The sequence below is a fragment of the Lycium barbarum genome, chromosome 6, assembly GCF_019175385.1.
Source record: "Lycium barbarum isolate Lr01 chromosome 6, ASM1917538v2, whole genome shotgun sequence".
In the NCBI taxonomy this organism is placed as follows: Eukaryota; Viridiplantae; Streptophyta; class Magnoliopsida; order Solanales; family Solanaceae; genus Lycium; species Lycium barbarum.
Window position 1 is genome coordinate 108,287,913 of NC_083342.1, and position 16,111 is coordinate 108,304,023.

A 16,111-nucleotide genomic window follows, 5' to 3' on the forward strand; every position below is an offset into this window, starting at 1 on the left:
ACTCTCAAAATTTTATGCATGAGAATGGTATGAAATGTATATATCTTGCTCAAGACTTAGAATTTCATTCACATTTTTCGTATTTAATGTTCATTTTAGGTTTCTGGAAAATTAATACAATTACAACAACATTGTAATAACTTTCATACAATATTCAAGGCTTAAAGTTTTCGCTCACAATTTTGTGTATGAAAATTATATTAAAAATTTAGCTCATACATACACATTTCATACATTTTTCAAACAGCTTTCATACACAAAAATTTGAGGTAATTTTTTAAGTTTTTGAGCAAAATAATAATAATTTTTTTTAAAAAAAATATATATATTTTTTTAAAAAAAATATATAATTTTTTTTAAATTTTTTTTAAAAAAACATTTTCCGGAAAACAATAAAAAAACGAAAAATATATGAAAATCCGTCATGTTTCGTAATATATCGTTATGTTTTGTAAATAAGGAAAACTATCGTCACGTTTCGTAAATATTTCTCCTTAACATGTATATATGTGTAGTTTTCCCATTTGGAAATAGGCCACATGCTTAAAATTAATTATTCCCTGCGTCCCAATTATAGTGTTTTACTTTCCTTTTTGGTTTGTTCCAAAAACGTCTCTTTCTATATTTAGAAAGTTTTAGAATTCCAACATTTACATGGCAAGTTTAAAAATCCAAGATTAAAAATTCTCTCTTTATTTCTTAAACTCCGTGTTCAATCAAACTAAGACATTTAAATTGGTCACTCGAGACTGGATCAATTTGCTTGAGACAGTGACGGAAGTGCTAGACTTTATTTGAAGGTACTCATTCCCATTTTAAGTTTTACTAACTTTCATTTGTATTCCATTATTTTTGTGACAATTTGGGTCACGGCGCAACTCTAACTGCCCCTACAAATGTGGAAGGCTTAAATTTAAATCCTAAGTTAACTTGTTTTCGAATGTCTTTTTATCATTTCATGTTACTGATGAAAGTACAAGAGGGGGGTGAATTGTAAGCCTGTTAAAAATCTATTCGACTACTGCTTGGTCTCAGTCGACTACTGTTCGGTTCCAGTTGACTGATAGCGAGACAGCCTACACAAAATTGTTAGTCCTTTGATTTGCACAAGTATAAACCACAACAAAATAGTAAGGGTGCAGATTATAATATGAGAGCAATAAAATAAATGACACCAAGAAATTTTTATATGGGTTCGGAACCAATGTGGTATCCTAATCCAGTCCCCTTGGGTTGCAAGGAGGTTATCTCTTTAAGCTCTTTGTAGTTTGAGTTGAGTACAGCCTTTGTGGTTTTTCTCGTTCACTGCCAACGTTCACAAGGTTGGTTTTCACTTGGTTTGACACGCTCACCAACAACGCACAAAGTTGGTTTTTCACTTGCTCACCAACAATGACTCTTTGGTTTTCACTCGCTCACCAAAGAAACGAACAATGACACAACCTCTCAATACAAAGCCTCACCAACTATACTATATCTCTCCTCTTTTTTTTTTTTGTTTACACAGTAAGTCACTCAGGATTACAATGCTTATGAAAAGTAGAGCAAAGAACTTGAGAAAGTTGAGACGAAAGTATAAGTGGCTGCGTACTGAACCAGTTCAATACTTCTTCTTTAAATAGTGGCTCGTGTGCTCCAAGAATTCTGACCGTTGCTACTTCACTTGTCTTGATACGTTGAATCTCTATTTGAAGTAGTATCTTCAATCTTTGATGAATCTTCTCTTCAATTGGTTGCACAAAATATTTGCTCCAAAGATTTTTGCCGACATTCCTTTCTTGGCCCAATTATACTAAATATCATACTTGAACTCTTGGAATATTCCAAGAATATCTCCTTACCATATCACTTCCCAATTTTCCAGTAGTGTTTGGAATTCTATGAGTGATGTGAGTAAGACCAAATTTTGGTCCTATAATAGCATGACTTTTTTTGGCTATTATAATATCTGAACCTTGGCTCATAAAAAAGATTCTCTCTTCATTTTATAATCCCAACTTGTACGTGGACTTCATCATCTCATTTAGAGAAGATTTTGTCCCATTTTACTTCAACATGATTTAAGGAATAATTTAACCACTGATTTATTTCCTTCCTTTCATGACTCGGTACCACTTACATCCTCCTTGATCTTGTAACCACAATTCTTTGCTATAGATATTTCCTTGTATATATGATGACCTATTTGCAATTTCAATTCTTCACTTGATTTATGAAATCTCGCTGAACTCTTTTTCTTTTGGCAAGTTTTTGGCTGTATATTTTTGAGCACTTATTTAGACAACCCAAGAGAATTTCAAGATCCTCTTCATTTTACCTTGGATCTTGATTTACATAAATTAGAATGTAATCACATTCGTCTACTTGAATTTGGACTTTAATCACTCCGCATATGGACTTTCTTGTAAACTTGAGACTCCTGGCATATCTTGATACTCCATAGATTTGGACCTTCCTTAAGTACCAAATCGATCTTGATCTTTTCCTTTTGTGGAATATTTTCCTATCATAGGATCGTAGTAAATATTCTTCCCATAATTCTTGCCCCTTTAATTGAGTAAGTATTTTTCTTCTGCATCTTCATCCGTAATTCCATCTCGTAATATTTTCTTTTCCATATTCGATTAGATCTTCACCACATCTTTTTTCATCAAATAAACCTGTACCAAAAACAAATTTACCACAAGTAAATGTTCTTTTATTAATAATTATGTTGGTTTGTTATCATCAAAATTAATATGTGAAACCTTGGACCTAACAACTGATACCATAGATAAATATAGGAATTTATAATCAGATTAGGTTCCTTCTAACCTTTTTAGTTCTTCCGGTTCTAGATAAAAAAGTAGACTAGTGTTATCTTCATATGTCGGACAAATAATAATCTTAAGATAAAAAGTATATAATGTCTTGTTTGTTTTGTACAGGAAAACCTGTCCCCCTTTTGGCATCATCAAAAGGGTGAAATAGAAAAAAACAACATATTACATAGGGTATCACAATTAGCACATAATAGATCCAGCTAATGCAGTGATCAGTACAATTCAACTAGGAGTCATAATCCATTAGTATTCAAGGACAATGAAAAAAAATACCTTTAAATATTCAATTTGATAAGAAGGAATTTCGCTCTAGTTTGAGAAAAATAATATCAAAAGAGTTGGCAACCACATAAAGCATAATAACCAAATAGTACAAACGTTTTGAGTCAATTGAGAGCGTTTGTAAGTATCAATTGAAGAAATCACACATGTTGGCTAAAGGACAATCAATAAAAAAATGATGAAGGTTTTCAAAATTTAAAATAGTGGAAAAATATTTGAGCCAATTTTAAGAGTATGTTATAAGAAAAGAACTACAAATAGACTACCATGTACTTCCAAACTCACAAATAACAAAAGCATATGGGTTAAGAGAAAAATGAATCCTTCTCACCAGAAAAGGATACAAAATTATCCACCACATATTATCATACTAATTCCTTTCTTCAGTGTGAGAAAATATCTCCATTTGATATTCAATGTCCTCAAGGCGGATTTCCATGTAATCTTTTATTCCCTATAGATAAAATTGTGAATCTTTGCTCTTGAATTTTCTCGATATACATGAACAAGAAAAAATGATTTATGCCAGTCAACTTTGTCTCCTGCAAGGTTTGTATCTGAGCGTATCCCGCTAGATCAAAACTGTTAGTTCTTGAATACATAAGTCAAATTTTTGAGTGCCAACCAGGAATTTCAATAATCTTTTTATTGACTAGGGTGACTTGAAAAGTATCTCACAAAAGTCTGATCTAATACTTATTGAAATGCAATAGAGAATTAATCATACCTTGACACTTCATTTGATTTGCGTACTTACCGATGTTCTTCTTTGCTAGAGAGATAGGATAAGCTTACTAGAGTTTTCATGTACAATGAATTTTCCATACACAATCTCCTGAGTAATCCTTTTTGAATACTTGGCTTCGCTGAAGAACCTTTCATCTACCTTTGCATTATTTGAAACTTGAAGTTGAAAGTTAACTCACCCTCGTAATCATCTCAAGTTTGAATAACTTGTAAAATCTTATGAAATTCTTTGTTCACCTTCTCGTTAGTAGCACGTGATATAAATACATGCAACTATAAAATGACAATCATGATTAACTTCCCTTACTGTTCTCTTGGGATGGTTTCAAATCAAAAATAAAATTCTAGTAGCATAAATACTCTTTTTAAAAAATAAACTATTAGGAGATGCTTGACAAAATATTTTTCCGTTGGAAAATCATCTAGAGAAATACTTCTGACATGCATTCTGAAAAAGGCTTTATAATATGTTCATGAGAACTAACATACTAAAAAATCTTAAGAATGAAACAAACCTTCTTGTTGTGAAACCTTGGGCTACAGGTTTACCCTTAGTTCTTACAACCTTCCCATTTTGATCAGGTTCATCTAAATATCAATAATTGTAGCTCATTTGCCTTGGCTATAAGTTCCCATATGTTATTTCCTTCATTTGCATTCAACTATTATTGCATTGCTGGAATCTTTCATATTTTTTTTCAATGCTTCATTTCTTGTTAAGCTTGTACATGCATATTCATATCAATCAATTGCTCGTTGTTCAGAGTCCGATGTTCATCTTCATGCTCAATTTCACTTCACTAAACATTAGTCTAAAGAGAACGTGCGTAAACATATTTATAACTAATTGTCTAAAAGCCATAAGAATTATAAGTAGTAGACATTACAAAATATACTATGAATTTTACCACTTTGTTCTTACCATGGCGATAGACATTTGCAACCAAAGGGACGAGAATAGTCAAGAAGTGATTTTTCTTCCTTTTCATATCTCTCGGCTTTAAGATTTTGAATATGTCCATATGAGCAGGTTATGAAGGCCTCGAGTTATACAACATTCTTGGGCTTTGAATGAGGCGTTAGTATTCTTACCAAGAGAGAAAATATCATACATGCGATTCCTTCAACAATAATCTCAGACCCACATATATATGAATTAAATTTGTATGATATCAATAACGATTGCATGCTTTCTTGTCCTAATAACTTATGACAAATTTAGATTTTAAAAATTTGCAAGACATGTATTTGAGTTATTCAAGGTCTCCAGGTAAAGGTTATAACCAGTACCAACAAAATTGTAGCATGATGCAATTAGTCGACTCAAACCATCTACAGTTGACTACTACCAGACTAAGCTTAAATCAATAGCTCGATATACATCACCTAATTATGCAGTAGAAAAACTTGAATAAACTTCAGTAATACCAATTATTTCAGCTTTACGATCATATGTTCTAGCTCCTTCATTATTGTAGAATAAATATGAACTTTGGAGCATATGTTGTTCCTTGATCAGCCTCTATGCAAATATGAATCATTTTGTTTATGGCTAGACTCAAGGAATTCCTCCAAAACAAATTAGTTTGCTTTTGGTACCCAAGTGTTTTTGGGTCCTTCATGGTTAGTAAATTGAGTAGTTGGAGATGCATGTAAGTGTTTAGGTCTCCAAACATATTTAGATCTTACATGATTTCTAGCATAATTGCACGTAAATGCTTTATGGCAGAATTACCACAGTAATGACATGTAATATGAGAATAAGAGTGTTCACCTGCAGTTGCCTTATTAGTCGACTTGAACCTTACCTGAGTTGACTTGGTTGAAGTAGGGCATCTACTAATGGATCCCTTTTCAGTCAACTGGTAGTTCTTAAGGAGATGAGTCGACTTCAATTGATCAAAGTGGTGACTAGAAGATTTGTGCAAAGTCTTCATTCTCTTGTGCAACTCAGAATTTTCTACTTGAAGTAAGTCATATTTAGTTTGACATTTTTTAAGTCGAATATCCAAGTCTTTCTTGGAAATCTCGTTGAGCTTTCTTGAATGCACCAAGAATTCTTTGCAAATCTTTCAAAGCTAGATCTAGAGTTTCCAGCAAATCATCACAATTATTACAAGTCATGATAGGAGTATGACATACCTCGTCGGTTTCTTCCGCGTCACTCGAAGAAGAGGTTCTGTGATTTTTGTCAGTTTCTTTTCCTTCTAGGAAGCACATGAACGCCATTTCTCCGTGATTACTCTCTTTATCAGATTCATCCTCATCGCTCTAAGTTGAAGTTCTGGAATTCTTGTTGTTGTTGTTGTTAGGACACTTTAATTTAATATGTCCAAGTTTACCACATTCGTAGCAGTGTATGTTTTCTCTTTGCTGGACCTCTTGATTCTGGATGGATTGAGCTCTCTGCTTCTTTCTTCTTTTCCTTTTGACGTTGTTGGATGCCTTATCCAAGTTTTCTTGATATACTTTATCTTTTATGGTGCCCTCATGGATAGCTTCCAATTTGTCCCATATTTCTTTAGCAGTTTTACAAGAGGATATTTTCTCATATTCTTTTTCACCAAGAGCACAATGGAGCAGGTACATTGCTCTAGCATTTGTTTGCATAATATCCAAATGTTTTTTTGTGTAGTCAAATATGGATGTCTCTTTTTCGACCTTCTTTCCATCACTATTATTCGGAATAGGCCTCGGCCCATTCTTAATAACTAGCCAGGCTCTATAATCTGTTGATTGAACATAGATCTTGATTCTATCCTTCCACTGATTGTAGTATAAACTATTGTAGTATAAAATGTGAGACGAGGCTCTGATACCAATTGAAAGTACAAGAGGGGGGGGGGGGGGGTGAATTGTAAGCCTGTTAAAAATCTATTCGACTACTGCTTGGTCTCAGTCGACTACTGTTCGGTTCCAGTTGACTGATAGCGAGACAGCCTACACAAAATTGTTAGTCCTTTGATTTGCACAAGTATAAACCACAACAAAATAGTAAGGGTGCAGATTATAATATGAGAGCAATAAAATAAATGACACCAAGAAATTTTTATATGGGTTCGGAACCAATGTGGTATCCTAATCCAGTCCCCTTGGGTTGCAAGGAGGTTATCTCTTTAAGCTCTTTGTAGTTTGAGTTGAGTACAGCCTTTGTGGTTTTTCTCGTTCACTGCCAACGTTCACAAGGTTGGTTTTCACTTGGTTTGACACGCTCACCAACAACGCACAAAGTTGGTTTTTCACTTGCTCACCAACAATGACTCTTTGGTTTTCACTCGCTCACCAAAGAAACGAACAATGACACAACCTCTCAATACAAAGCCTCACCAACTATACTATATCTCTCCTCTTTTTTTTTTTGTTTACACAGTAAGTCACTCAGGATTACAATGCTTATGAAAAGTAGAGCAAAGAACTTGAGAAAGTTGAGACGAAAGTATAAGTGGCTGCGTACTGAACCAGTTCAATACTTCTTCTTTAAATAGTGGCTCGTGTGCTCCAAGAATTCTGACCGTTGCTACTTCACTTGTCTTGATACGTTGAATCTCTATTTGAAGTAGTATCTTCAATCTTTGATGAATCTTCTCTTCAATTGGTTGCACAAAATATTTGCTCCAAAGATTTTTGCCGACATTCCTTTCTTGGCCCAATTATACTAAATATCATACTTGAACTCTTGGAATATTCCAAGAATATGTCCTTACCATATCACTTCCCAATTTTCCAGTAGTGTTTGGAATTCTATGAGTGATGTGAGTAAGACCAAATTTTGGTCCTATAATAGCATGACTTTTTTTGGCTATTATAATATCTGAACCTTGGCTCATAAAAAAGATTCTCTCTTCATTTTATAATCCCAACTTGTACGTGGACTTCATCATCTCATTTAGAGAAGATTTTGTCCCATTTTACTTCAACATGATTTAAGGAATAATCTAACCACTGATTTATTTCCTTCCTTTCATGACTCGGTACCACTTACATCCTCCTTGATCTTGTAACCACAATTCTTTGCTATAGATATTTCCTTGTATATATGATGACCTATTTGCAATTTCAATTCTTCACTTGATTTATGAAATCTCGCTGAACTCTTTTTCTTTTGGCAAGTTTCTGGCTGTATATTTTTGAGCTCTTATTTAGACAACCCAAGAGAATTTCAAGATCCTCTTCATTTCACCTTGGATCTTGATTTATATAAATTAGAATGTAATCACATTCGTCTACTTGCATTTGGACTTTAATCACTCCGCATATGGACTTTCTTGTAAACTTGAGACTCCTGGCATATCTTGATACTCCATAGATTTGGACCTTCCTTAAGTACCAAATCGATCTTGATCTTTTCCTTTTGTAGAATAATTTCCTATCATAGGATCGTAGTAAATATTCTTCCCATAATTCTTGCCCCTTTAATTGAGTAAGTGTTTTTCTTCCGCATCTTCTTCCGTAATTCCATCTCTGTCACGCCCCGAACCATGGCCTGGACATAACACGGCACTCGGTGCCTGACTGCATGTGACCAAGCGAACCACATGGCTTGCTGAATTATCGTGATACATAACATAAGTGGAATATAACGTGAGTGCATGATGAGCCTTTATAAAATGTAGTAAGTCATAATACTTAATAAAATTACTTGTTTAAACATGAGTGCGGAAAATACCATAACGGAGCCAAAATGGCTAACCGATTCTGAAAGTCTAACATGACCCAACTGACTTGTCTAGTCTATGAAACCTCTAACGTGAGTCTGAACATAAAATATACTTGCTGGGACAAGGCCCCCAACATACCTTTAATGCATCAATGACATAAGGTAAACAACTGACTAAACCCCGAAGAGAATGGGGCTCACCCGAAAACTGATACGAGAGTTGTCCTACTGAGCAGGTGCGTTGTCCTGTACGTCAGTACCTGCATCGTGAAATGCAGGCCCCCGGACAATAAAAAGGGGACGTCAACACATTGAATGTACTGGTATGTAAGCAACCGAAAGAAACAACATGGGACATGGAATAACATGAAAAGAACTGAAACTGAAAACCTGGACATGAACATGAGCATGAGTATATAAACATGAAGTTGAAACTGAAACTGAACATAAACATGAGTACTGTAAGCATGAAATAATCTGTAATAATCTGTAATACCGACATGAACCACCACGGGGAGAAACGTGGAGTCTGATCTCTGCCCGATCAGCTAAGCCATCTCGTACCTTGCCAGGGCACGAGACATGAACATGACATGAATGGATCCAAAATTCCTCAATGGGGAAAACATGAAGGAATCGTCCTAACTGGGCGGAGCAATCCTTATCCTACGTTGGCATACGTAGTTTCAGGCTATCTGAGCCTTCTCAGTATTAATACAACTCCCGAACATGAAAATAACTGAAAACATGATTTCTGAATCTTGACATGAACATGGGTACATGAAGACATAACAATAAATACACATATAAAAGTTTTTCATGAAAATAAGCATAATATCTCATATCTTGTGTTATAGAACCCATGGGATGCAAATTATGGGTTTTTCATAGATGACGGACTAAGTCTCAATTACCAAAACAGTAAATTAAGACTAATCAAACGGAATTGTAACTGACCATATAATATATATCATGGTTCAAGTGTCTAGGGTTTAGCAGGAATATACCTAGAATCCTAAAACTTGGTGTGTAATCTTGGAATACTGAAACATGGGGAAGAACAAGGATGTTCCCACACGTGGATAGCGTCTACATACCTTAACTTCCTGCTTTGAGCGTATCACAATGTCCTTCAATCCCTTCAACCTCCATCTATAGCAATACATGTCATAGGGATTCCATATTAGCAACAATATCCATGCTTTGATCATCTAAGCATTTTATCAAACACTTGGTGGGCATGAAGCTCCACAACCTTCATTAATGGTGTTTTCTTCACCCAATCCCCACTCTATTACTTCTAGCTGATTCTACAATCTCAATTAGATGTAATTAACATCATTCTTCATCACCCACATGAATACAACAATCCCAAGTCAACAATCCAAAAACTCTAGCATAGTTCATATAATTCTCTTATCAAATCCATTTATTATTCTCCTAAGAATTCATCAATTCACAACTATAAATGATTAGGGAGTAGAAACATTACCTTTTGAAGTCCAATCCTCTTGAATTCGGGTCCTAGGGTTTCCACATCCAACAAATATGTTCCAATCATAACTCTACGGATTAGAAGAGTTTTGGGGACTTGGATTCAACCTAGAATCATGATAAAACTTACCTTGGAAGGTTCTTAAGGTTGGGTACTTGTTCTCTATGAGTTTAGAGAGAGTTTTCGTGAATGGGATGTTGGGGAAATAAACCCCAAATCCCAAATATAACAAAAAAAAAAAAAAACGCGTAAACCCGACTTTTGACCCGAAATCGACCTGTTTCGCGATGGTTCCGCGATGCAGGTGCATCGCGCAACATTCTGCAGCTAAAGACTCAGAGTTGCGCGATCGGTTCGCGAAGCGGGACCATCGCGCGCTCACCCACGCCCCCTCACGCGCCCCGAGAAGCGATGGGTGTCGGTTCTGCACATCGTTCGGTAAAATAGGCATAACTTCTTGTACACAACTCTATTCAAGACCCATAATATACCGTTGGAAATCTATTTCAAAGGGCTACAACTTTCATCAAGTAAGTTTTCCCAAATTCCAAATTAATAAAGGGGTTATGGTCGTCGAAACTAAGACCTTCTACAAACTCACTTGCAAACATGCCCCGTAGAGTGGCTTCCACCTTTTCTTTGCCCAAAGACAATTCTTATGACTTAATTGGTTTTCAAAACACTTCCTATAACCCTCATATTGGTTCCATTATATTATCATCTTATGAGTCAAACTTTTACCCGAAGCTACGAGGTGTTACAATCTCGTAATATTTTCTTTTCCATATTCGTTTAGATCTTCACCACATCCTTTTTCATCAAATAAACCTGTACCAAAAACAAATTTACCACAAGTAAATGTTCTTTTATTAATAATTATGTTGGTTTGTTATCATCAAAATTAATATGTGAAACCTTGGACCTAACAACTGATACCATAGATAAATATAGGAATTTATAATCAGATTAGGTTCCTTCTAACCTTTTTAGTTCTTCCAGTTCCAGATAAAAAATTAGACTAGTGTTATCTTCATATGTCGGACAAATAATAATCTTAAGATAAAAAGGATATAATGTCTTTTTTGTTTCCCTTTCATCCTGCGAGGAACTTAAAGATGAAGTTAGATTAATCAGTCAAGTGGCTTATAAAAAGAAAGTGGAATTATAACTTTTTGGCTATAGACAAATCTTTCACCAAATGTTGTGGAGACTCTGAATTTAAATTATTCTTAAGTATATGCTAACTCAGCTACGTGTTTAGATTGCAAAACATGCATGCAAGAGCTGGTGTTGAGAAAAAAAGCTCATCAAGCTCTAGTAGTTTTGGAGGCCAAGAAAGAGCAGTTGGGACTAGAAGAATTTGAGAGGATTTTAGATTCACTTGTAGCTGGTGGATTTGTGCAAGATGCTCAAAAGTTCAAAGGATTGATGGAAGCTTAAGGATTTACAGTGTCTGAGAAACTTAAAGTAGCATTCTTGGCATCTCAATTTTGATCGTTACATGTATAAGCCATGTTTATTACTGTTCTCCATTAACTTTAAGCAGCAATTTTATTACTGTCCCAGAGCATATACGGCCATGCCTCGACTTTATAGTTGTTCATTGACACAGAATAGTTATTAAGTTTTCCTTTTATGAATGTCCCTGCCATTGTTAGATGCATCAATTATGGTCGTTATGATGTTGCAGCTCTTTCATTTTCTCCCCTTTATATTCACAGCCTTATTATTCCTTAGAGTTGAATTGCTGTATTATCTAGATTTACTTGGAAATGATCATTAAAAGAATTGTGGTAAAATGATTTGCTCGTCCAATTAAAGTGTGTTTTTTTAAGCAATAACATTTTTTCGTGGGACTATGGTACTAAATGTTTTATGAATATATAGGGAGTACTTGCAGAGTAGCAGTGTTCATCATCTGGATTCTAGTCATGCATGTTTGGATTTTAATTTGCTAACTTTTTTTAGTTCTGCAGAGTCTCAAGTCTCAACCATATTATAGGAGGGGTGTAATTGCAAATATAGTGCTCCTCATAAGCTCAAGAAAATCTGCACTAAATGTAATTGGAGCAGTGAATAGTGATCTATCTAATTCTATGACACCATTTACAAACTGATTCATCAAATTGGGTACACCATTGATCTACTTGTTAATTGCTTCTGGGCAGATGAAATTGGTTTAGCAATTATTTCAAGAGATCAACTGTGAAGATGACATTAGTTTCTTGGAATTGGCTACATTTATCCCCAAGCAGACCATGGCAGATGGCAGTGGTAGCTTGCTATACATGTTCATTAGGTTTCAGTAGCAAATCATGGCAGTTGTAGCTGTGAATTGTAAACAAACTAATGGATCCATCTGTAAATGGGTTGTGGAGCACATTTGAGTTAGACTTGAAAGAACTATTTGTTCCTACATTTCACATATCCACTTGTCAACACCATTTACTTTTATTTACAAATTAAAAACATCACATTCCAAGTAAATCTATATTTTTTTACATAATTGAAGTGTTGATATTTACTCAGCTCTCCCTTATCCGATGGAGTTGTAAACACAAGCCCCCAGTGCCATAATCACCAGCACAACACCTCCAGCATTAACAAGCAGTTGCCTCTCTTCATTAAGCTGTAGAAGGCTTTTCTTCAAGTTTTCAATACTGAATTCACCACCAGGGTAAGAAGAGGTACCAACAGCATTACTTGTACTTTCCTTTTCTATGGATCCTTTCTGCTCAACCTTTTCTTGAAACTCTCCTATTAATTCTTTACTCTTTTCAGCAACCTTTTGTCCTCCTACTTCATAGCTCTCCTTCTTTTCAACTTCTTTGCCACTTTTGACTAATTGCGTTCTGTTCTGATTCAAGTTTTCTTCTTTATTTTGAATCTTTGGCTCTATACTCCCTACTAGACCTTCCAAGATTTTCTTCTCATCTTTTATTTTTTCCTTCTCGCCACTAGTTTTTCCTAATGGGGTTGTTCTAAGAGCTGGAAAATATGTTTCCTTATCACCCTTTTGAGTCTTTGATGATTCAGCGTTCCTTAATCGGCCGTCCAAGATTTTCTTCTCATCTTTTTGATTTTCCTTTACTCCTTTAGAATCTTGATGATTGTCAACATTTTGAGGCTTTGGCAGTTGGGCTGTGGGTCTTAAAAGGGTTGGTTTTCTTGGGGTTTCAATAGTTGGATAAGTAGTTTTGGGAGGAACATTATCATCCTTCTGAGGGGGTGGTGGGGTTGATAGAGGGAGTTGTTTTGTGGGTTCATCTAATAATTGCTTGGGTAGTTTCCAAGGCATAGTGATGATGAGGACTCCATTCTCAAATTTGGCATGGATACCTCTCATGTTACAGTCATCAGGTGCTTGATAAACTTCTTGGAAGCGATTCCATTTGTTGCCTTCTACAAACCGTTCTCCGCGTACCCTCATTGTATTCTTGCCTTCTATACTTACTCTAATGTTCTCTTTCATGAATCCTGGAGGCAAATCAAGGCAGTTTAAAGATCTATTCTATTTAGATACAATACATTATGTAAGTAGTACTGTATGATAATGAATTTTTTGATCTTTTTCTGTTCCCACGAAGACAAATAATCTGAGTTTTGCAATAGTTTTACAATGACATTTAGGATTATGATCCTTTACTTTTAGTTCTTGCTCATAAAAAGGTAAAGAAACAGTTGTGTAAGAGAAAGTCACTGTGGGAGACTAGAAAGGAATCAAAGAGAATTTCAGGGGAAACAGAGTTGATCAATTGTTCAAACTATTGATTTAAGATTTATTCTGTAGAGGTAGTAGAGTTACCAAGGGTAGCAGGGAAGTTAGGGAATCTCAGTTTATATCCTTAGTAAGGGGTAGGTACTTGCTGTTAGTTGATGTCTACTGAGTTTGTTGTTGGGAGAATCTCCAACTATCAGTTTTTTCATTGAATTGTTGTACATAAGTTCCTACTTGGTAATAAAATTCTATATACCAAAAAGGTAAAAAACAGTTATAGCTTGTCGATACACTGAACAAATGAATGCATGACATATGTCTAATAACTTCAATATAAAAATAAGACACTTCAATATTCATACCAAGTATTCATGAATTAACATTACCGGGAAGATAAATAAGTAGCTTTTCAGCCGCTTGCTCTTGATGCCGCTCATAAACAGGCCTAAAATCTTTATAAACTGGCTGAACTGCTGCTCGTGGCACCCGATTAGGGTGATTATTAGGTCATCCAACTCCACCACCTCTTGGTCTCATTGCCATTTAACAAATAGAAGCGTAACTTTTTTTATTAAACCCTCTTGTTTTTTTCTTCCTTCTTGGCAATGTTTTTGAAAGCTTTGATGAATGTTTTGTTGAATTACAATACGTTCCATTTTATATGTGTGTTTGCGTCAAAGACTTTGAATTGCAAGTTTTGGTTTTGTTTGGTTTTCTTAATGATGAAACTATCCCAATTTCATTGCTTCAAATTTGTGTTTGTGCGCCTTTGAGGTTTCTTGAATTGGACCAAGGTAAGGTAAAGCAATTGGATACCTAATTATTTATCCATTTTGCCAGCACTAAATTCATGAGCTCATCATTTATTTTATTGACAAAATCGTTTGTATAGTTAACATACCATGTGAAGTAAGAAAAGATGAATCAGAGAAAAGAGAGTATACGTTAGTGCCTCAATGTAATTTCGTAAAAGTACAATATAAAACTATTTTTAATAATATAATAAAAAACAAAATAAAAATAGCAGGAACGCTTCCATTTCTACTATGACTTTTTGTTTGCTCTAGTTCATATTTGCAATACTTATCTAATGTTCTTTAAGATGAAAAAAATTCTTTTGCAACACATAGTTTCCGGTAATTATCGTTTTTCAAGTCAATTCGATCTTAACGTCAAATTCCAACAACTTTCATGAATAAGATTTTATGAGCTCATAGAGGAGTAACGTACATGGTCAGTATATATTACTTAGTCAACCTGATGTAGCAGGTAACATAAGTTTTAAATCTCATATTTTAAGGTGGTTTACCTATAAATTTCCTTCGAATGACGTCACAGTGTAAAAAATTATTTATATTGATAGTATATAAAATTTAAATTCTTGTATATATGTGTATTATACCAACTAATTGTAAGCATTTTTGTATAAATAACCTCAAAAAATGAATAACAGGTTCACCAAAAAGCGTGCTTGCATCTATGAGATCTTTTTAAAAATGGTTCAATTAACTTCATCTCCCTCATCGATATTTTTCCCCTTTCAATTAATTTATAGCATGCACCATGAATTAAATATGCTAGTGAACTGGGTCTTATAATATTGCAACTGTATCTTTCTACTCAAAATTCATTTGAACAATTATGGAGTGGTTGACTCGCTTTAATAGTTGTTTCATGTACTTAAGAACTCTTGACACATATAGCTCCGGAATGGTGCATATTATGCAGAAATAATTATTATTTTGAGTTGAAAAAAGGCAACAATAGGAGTAAAATCCGATTGAAGATTGGTGATTCTCATTTAATATTCATTTTAATTGCTCAATGAAGTCTGTTCTTGTTACCGCACCTAAACTAGCTAGTAGCATACTAACAGCATATCTTCATCACCAAAGGTTCTGTGTGTGTGCAGGTTCACACACACGCACATATACTAGCTAGTTTCTAAACACGCATGTTGCGCGTGTACCACACATTGCGCATGTACCCTTATCAATTATCAATTAGTATGATACTTAAAAAAATATATATATTATTAAAAAATGTGTTTGAATTATAAAACTTAATCAAATGAACGAAAAAGGTACAATTTAATGTGAAATGATGACTGTTATTCTATTTAGCATCAAGGTCCCTTTTTTCTTTTGGGTCAATAAAGATACTTTATATATATAAACTAGTTAACAGAGTTACTGCAGGAAGCAGCATTAGTGTTACACCAAGTTTTACAAAAATATTACAATCCGGGATAGGTTGTTTATAAATAGTTCCTAAAAAGTCAGCCCAAAACACTTCATTTGCAAACATTGGAGGAACTATCAAAAACTTGGGGTTAACAAAAGCTTCCTCTTTTGCTCCTTGTTTTGTTAAGGCATCTACCACTCTATTCT

At 34.6% G+C, this 16,111-nt stretch overlaps 1 protein-coding gene across 1 annotated transcript; it reads right to left on the bottom strand.

Moving 5' to 3' along the window:
* Positions 1 to 12,286: 12,286 nt before the first annotated feature.
* On the bottom strand, positions 12,287 to 14,327 carry LOC132599953 (inactive protein RESTRICTED TEV MOVEMENT 2-like). Its single transcript, XM_060313099.1, has 2 exons — positions 14,108 to 14,327; positions 12,287 to 13,480 (listed from the first exon to the last, which is right to left on the bottom strand). Exon 2 carries the CDS (start codon positions 13,473 to 13,475, stop codon positions 12,540 to 12,542), a length of 936 nt encoding a protein of 311 aa, XP_060169082.1. The 5' UTR covers positions 13,476 to 13,480; positions 14,108 to 14,327; the 3' UTR covers positions 12,287 to 12,539.
* Between the last annotated feature and the right edge of the window lie 1,784 nt (positions 14,328 to 16,111).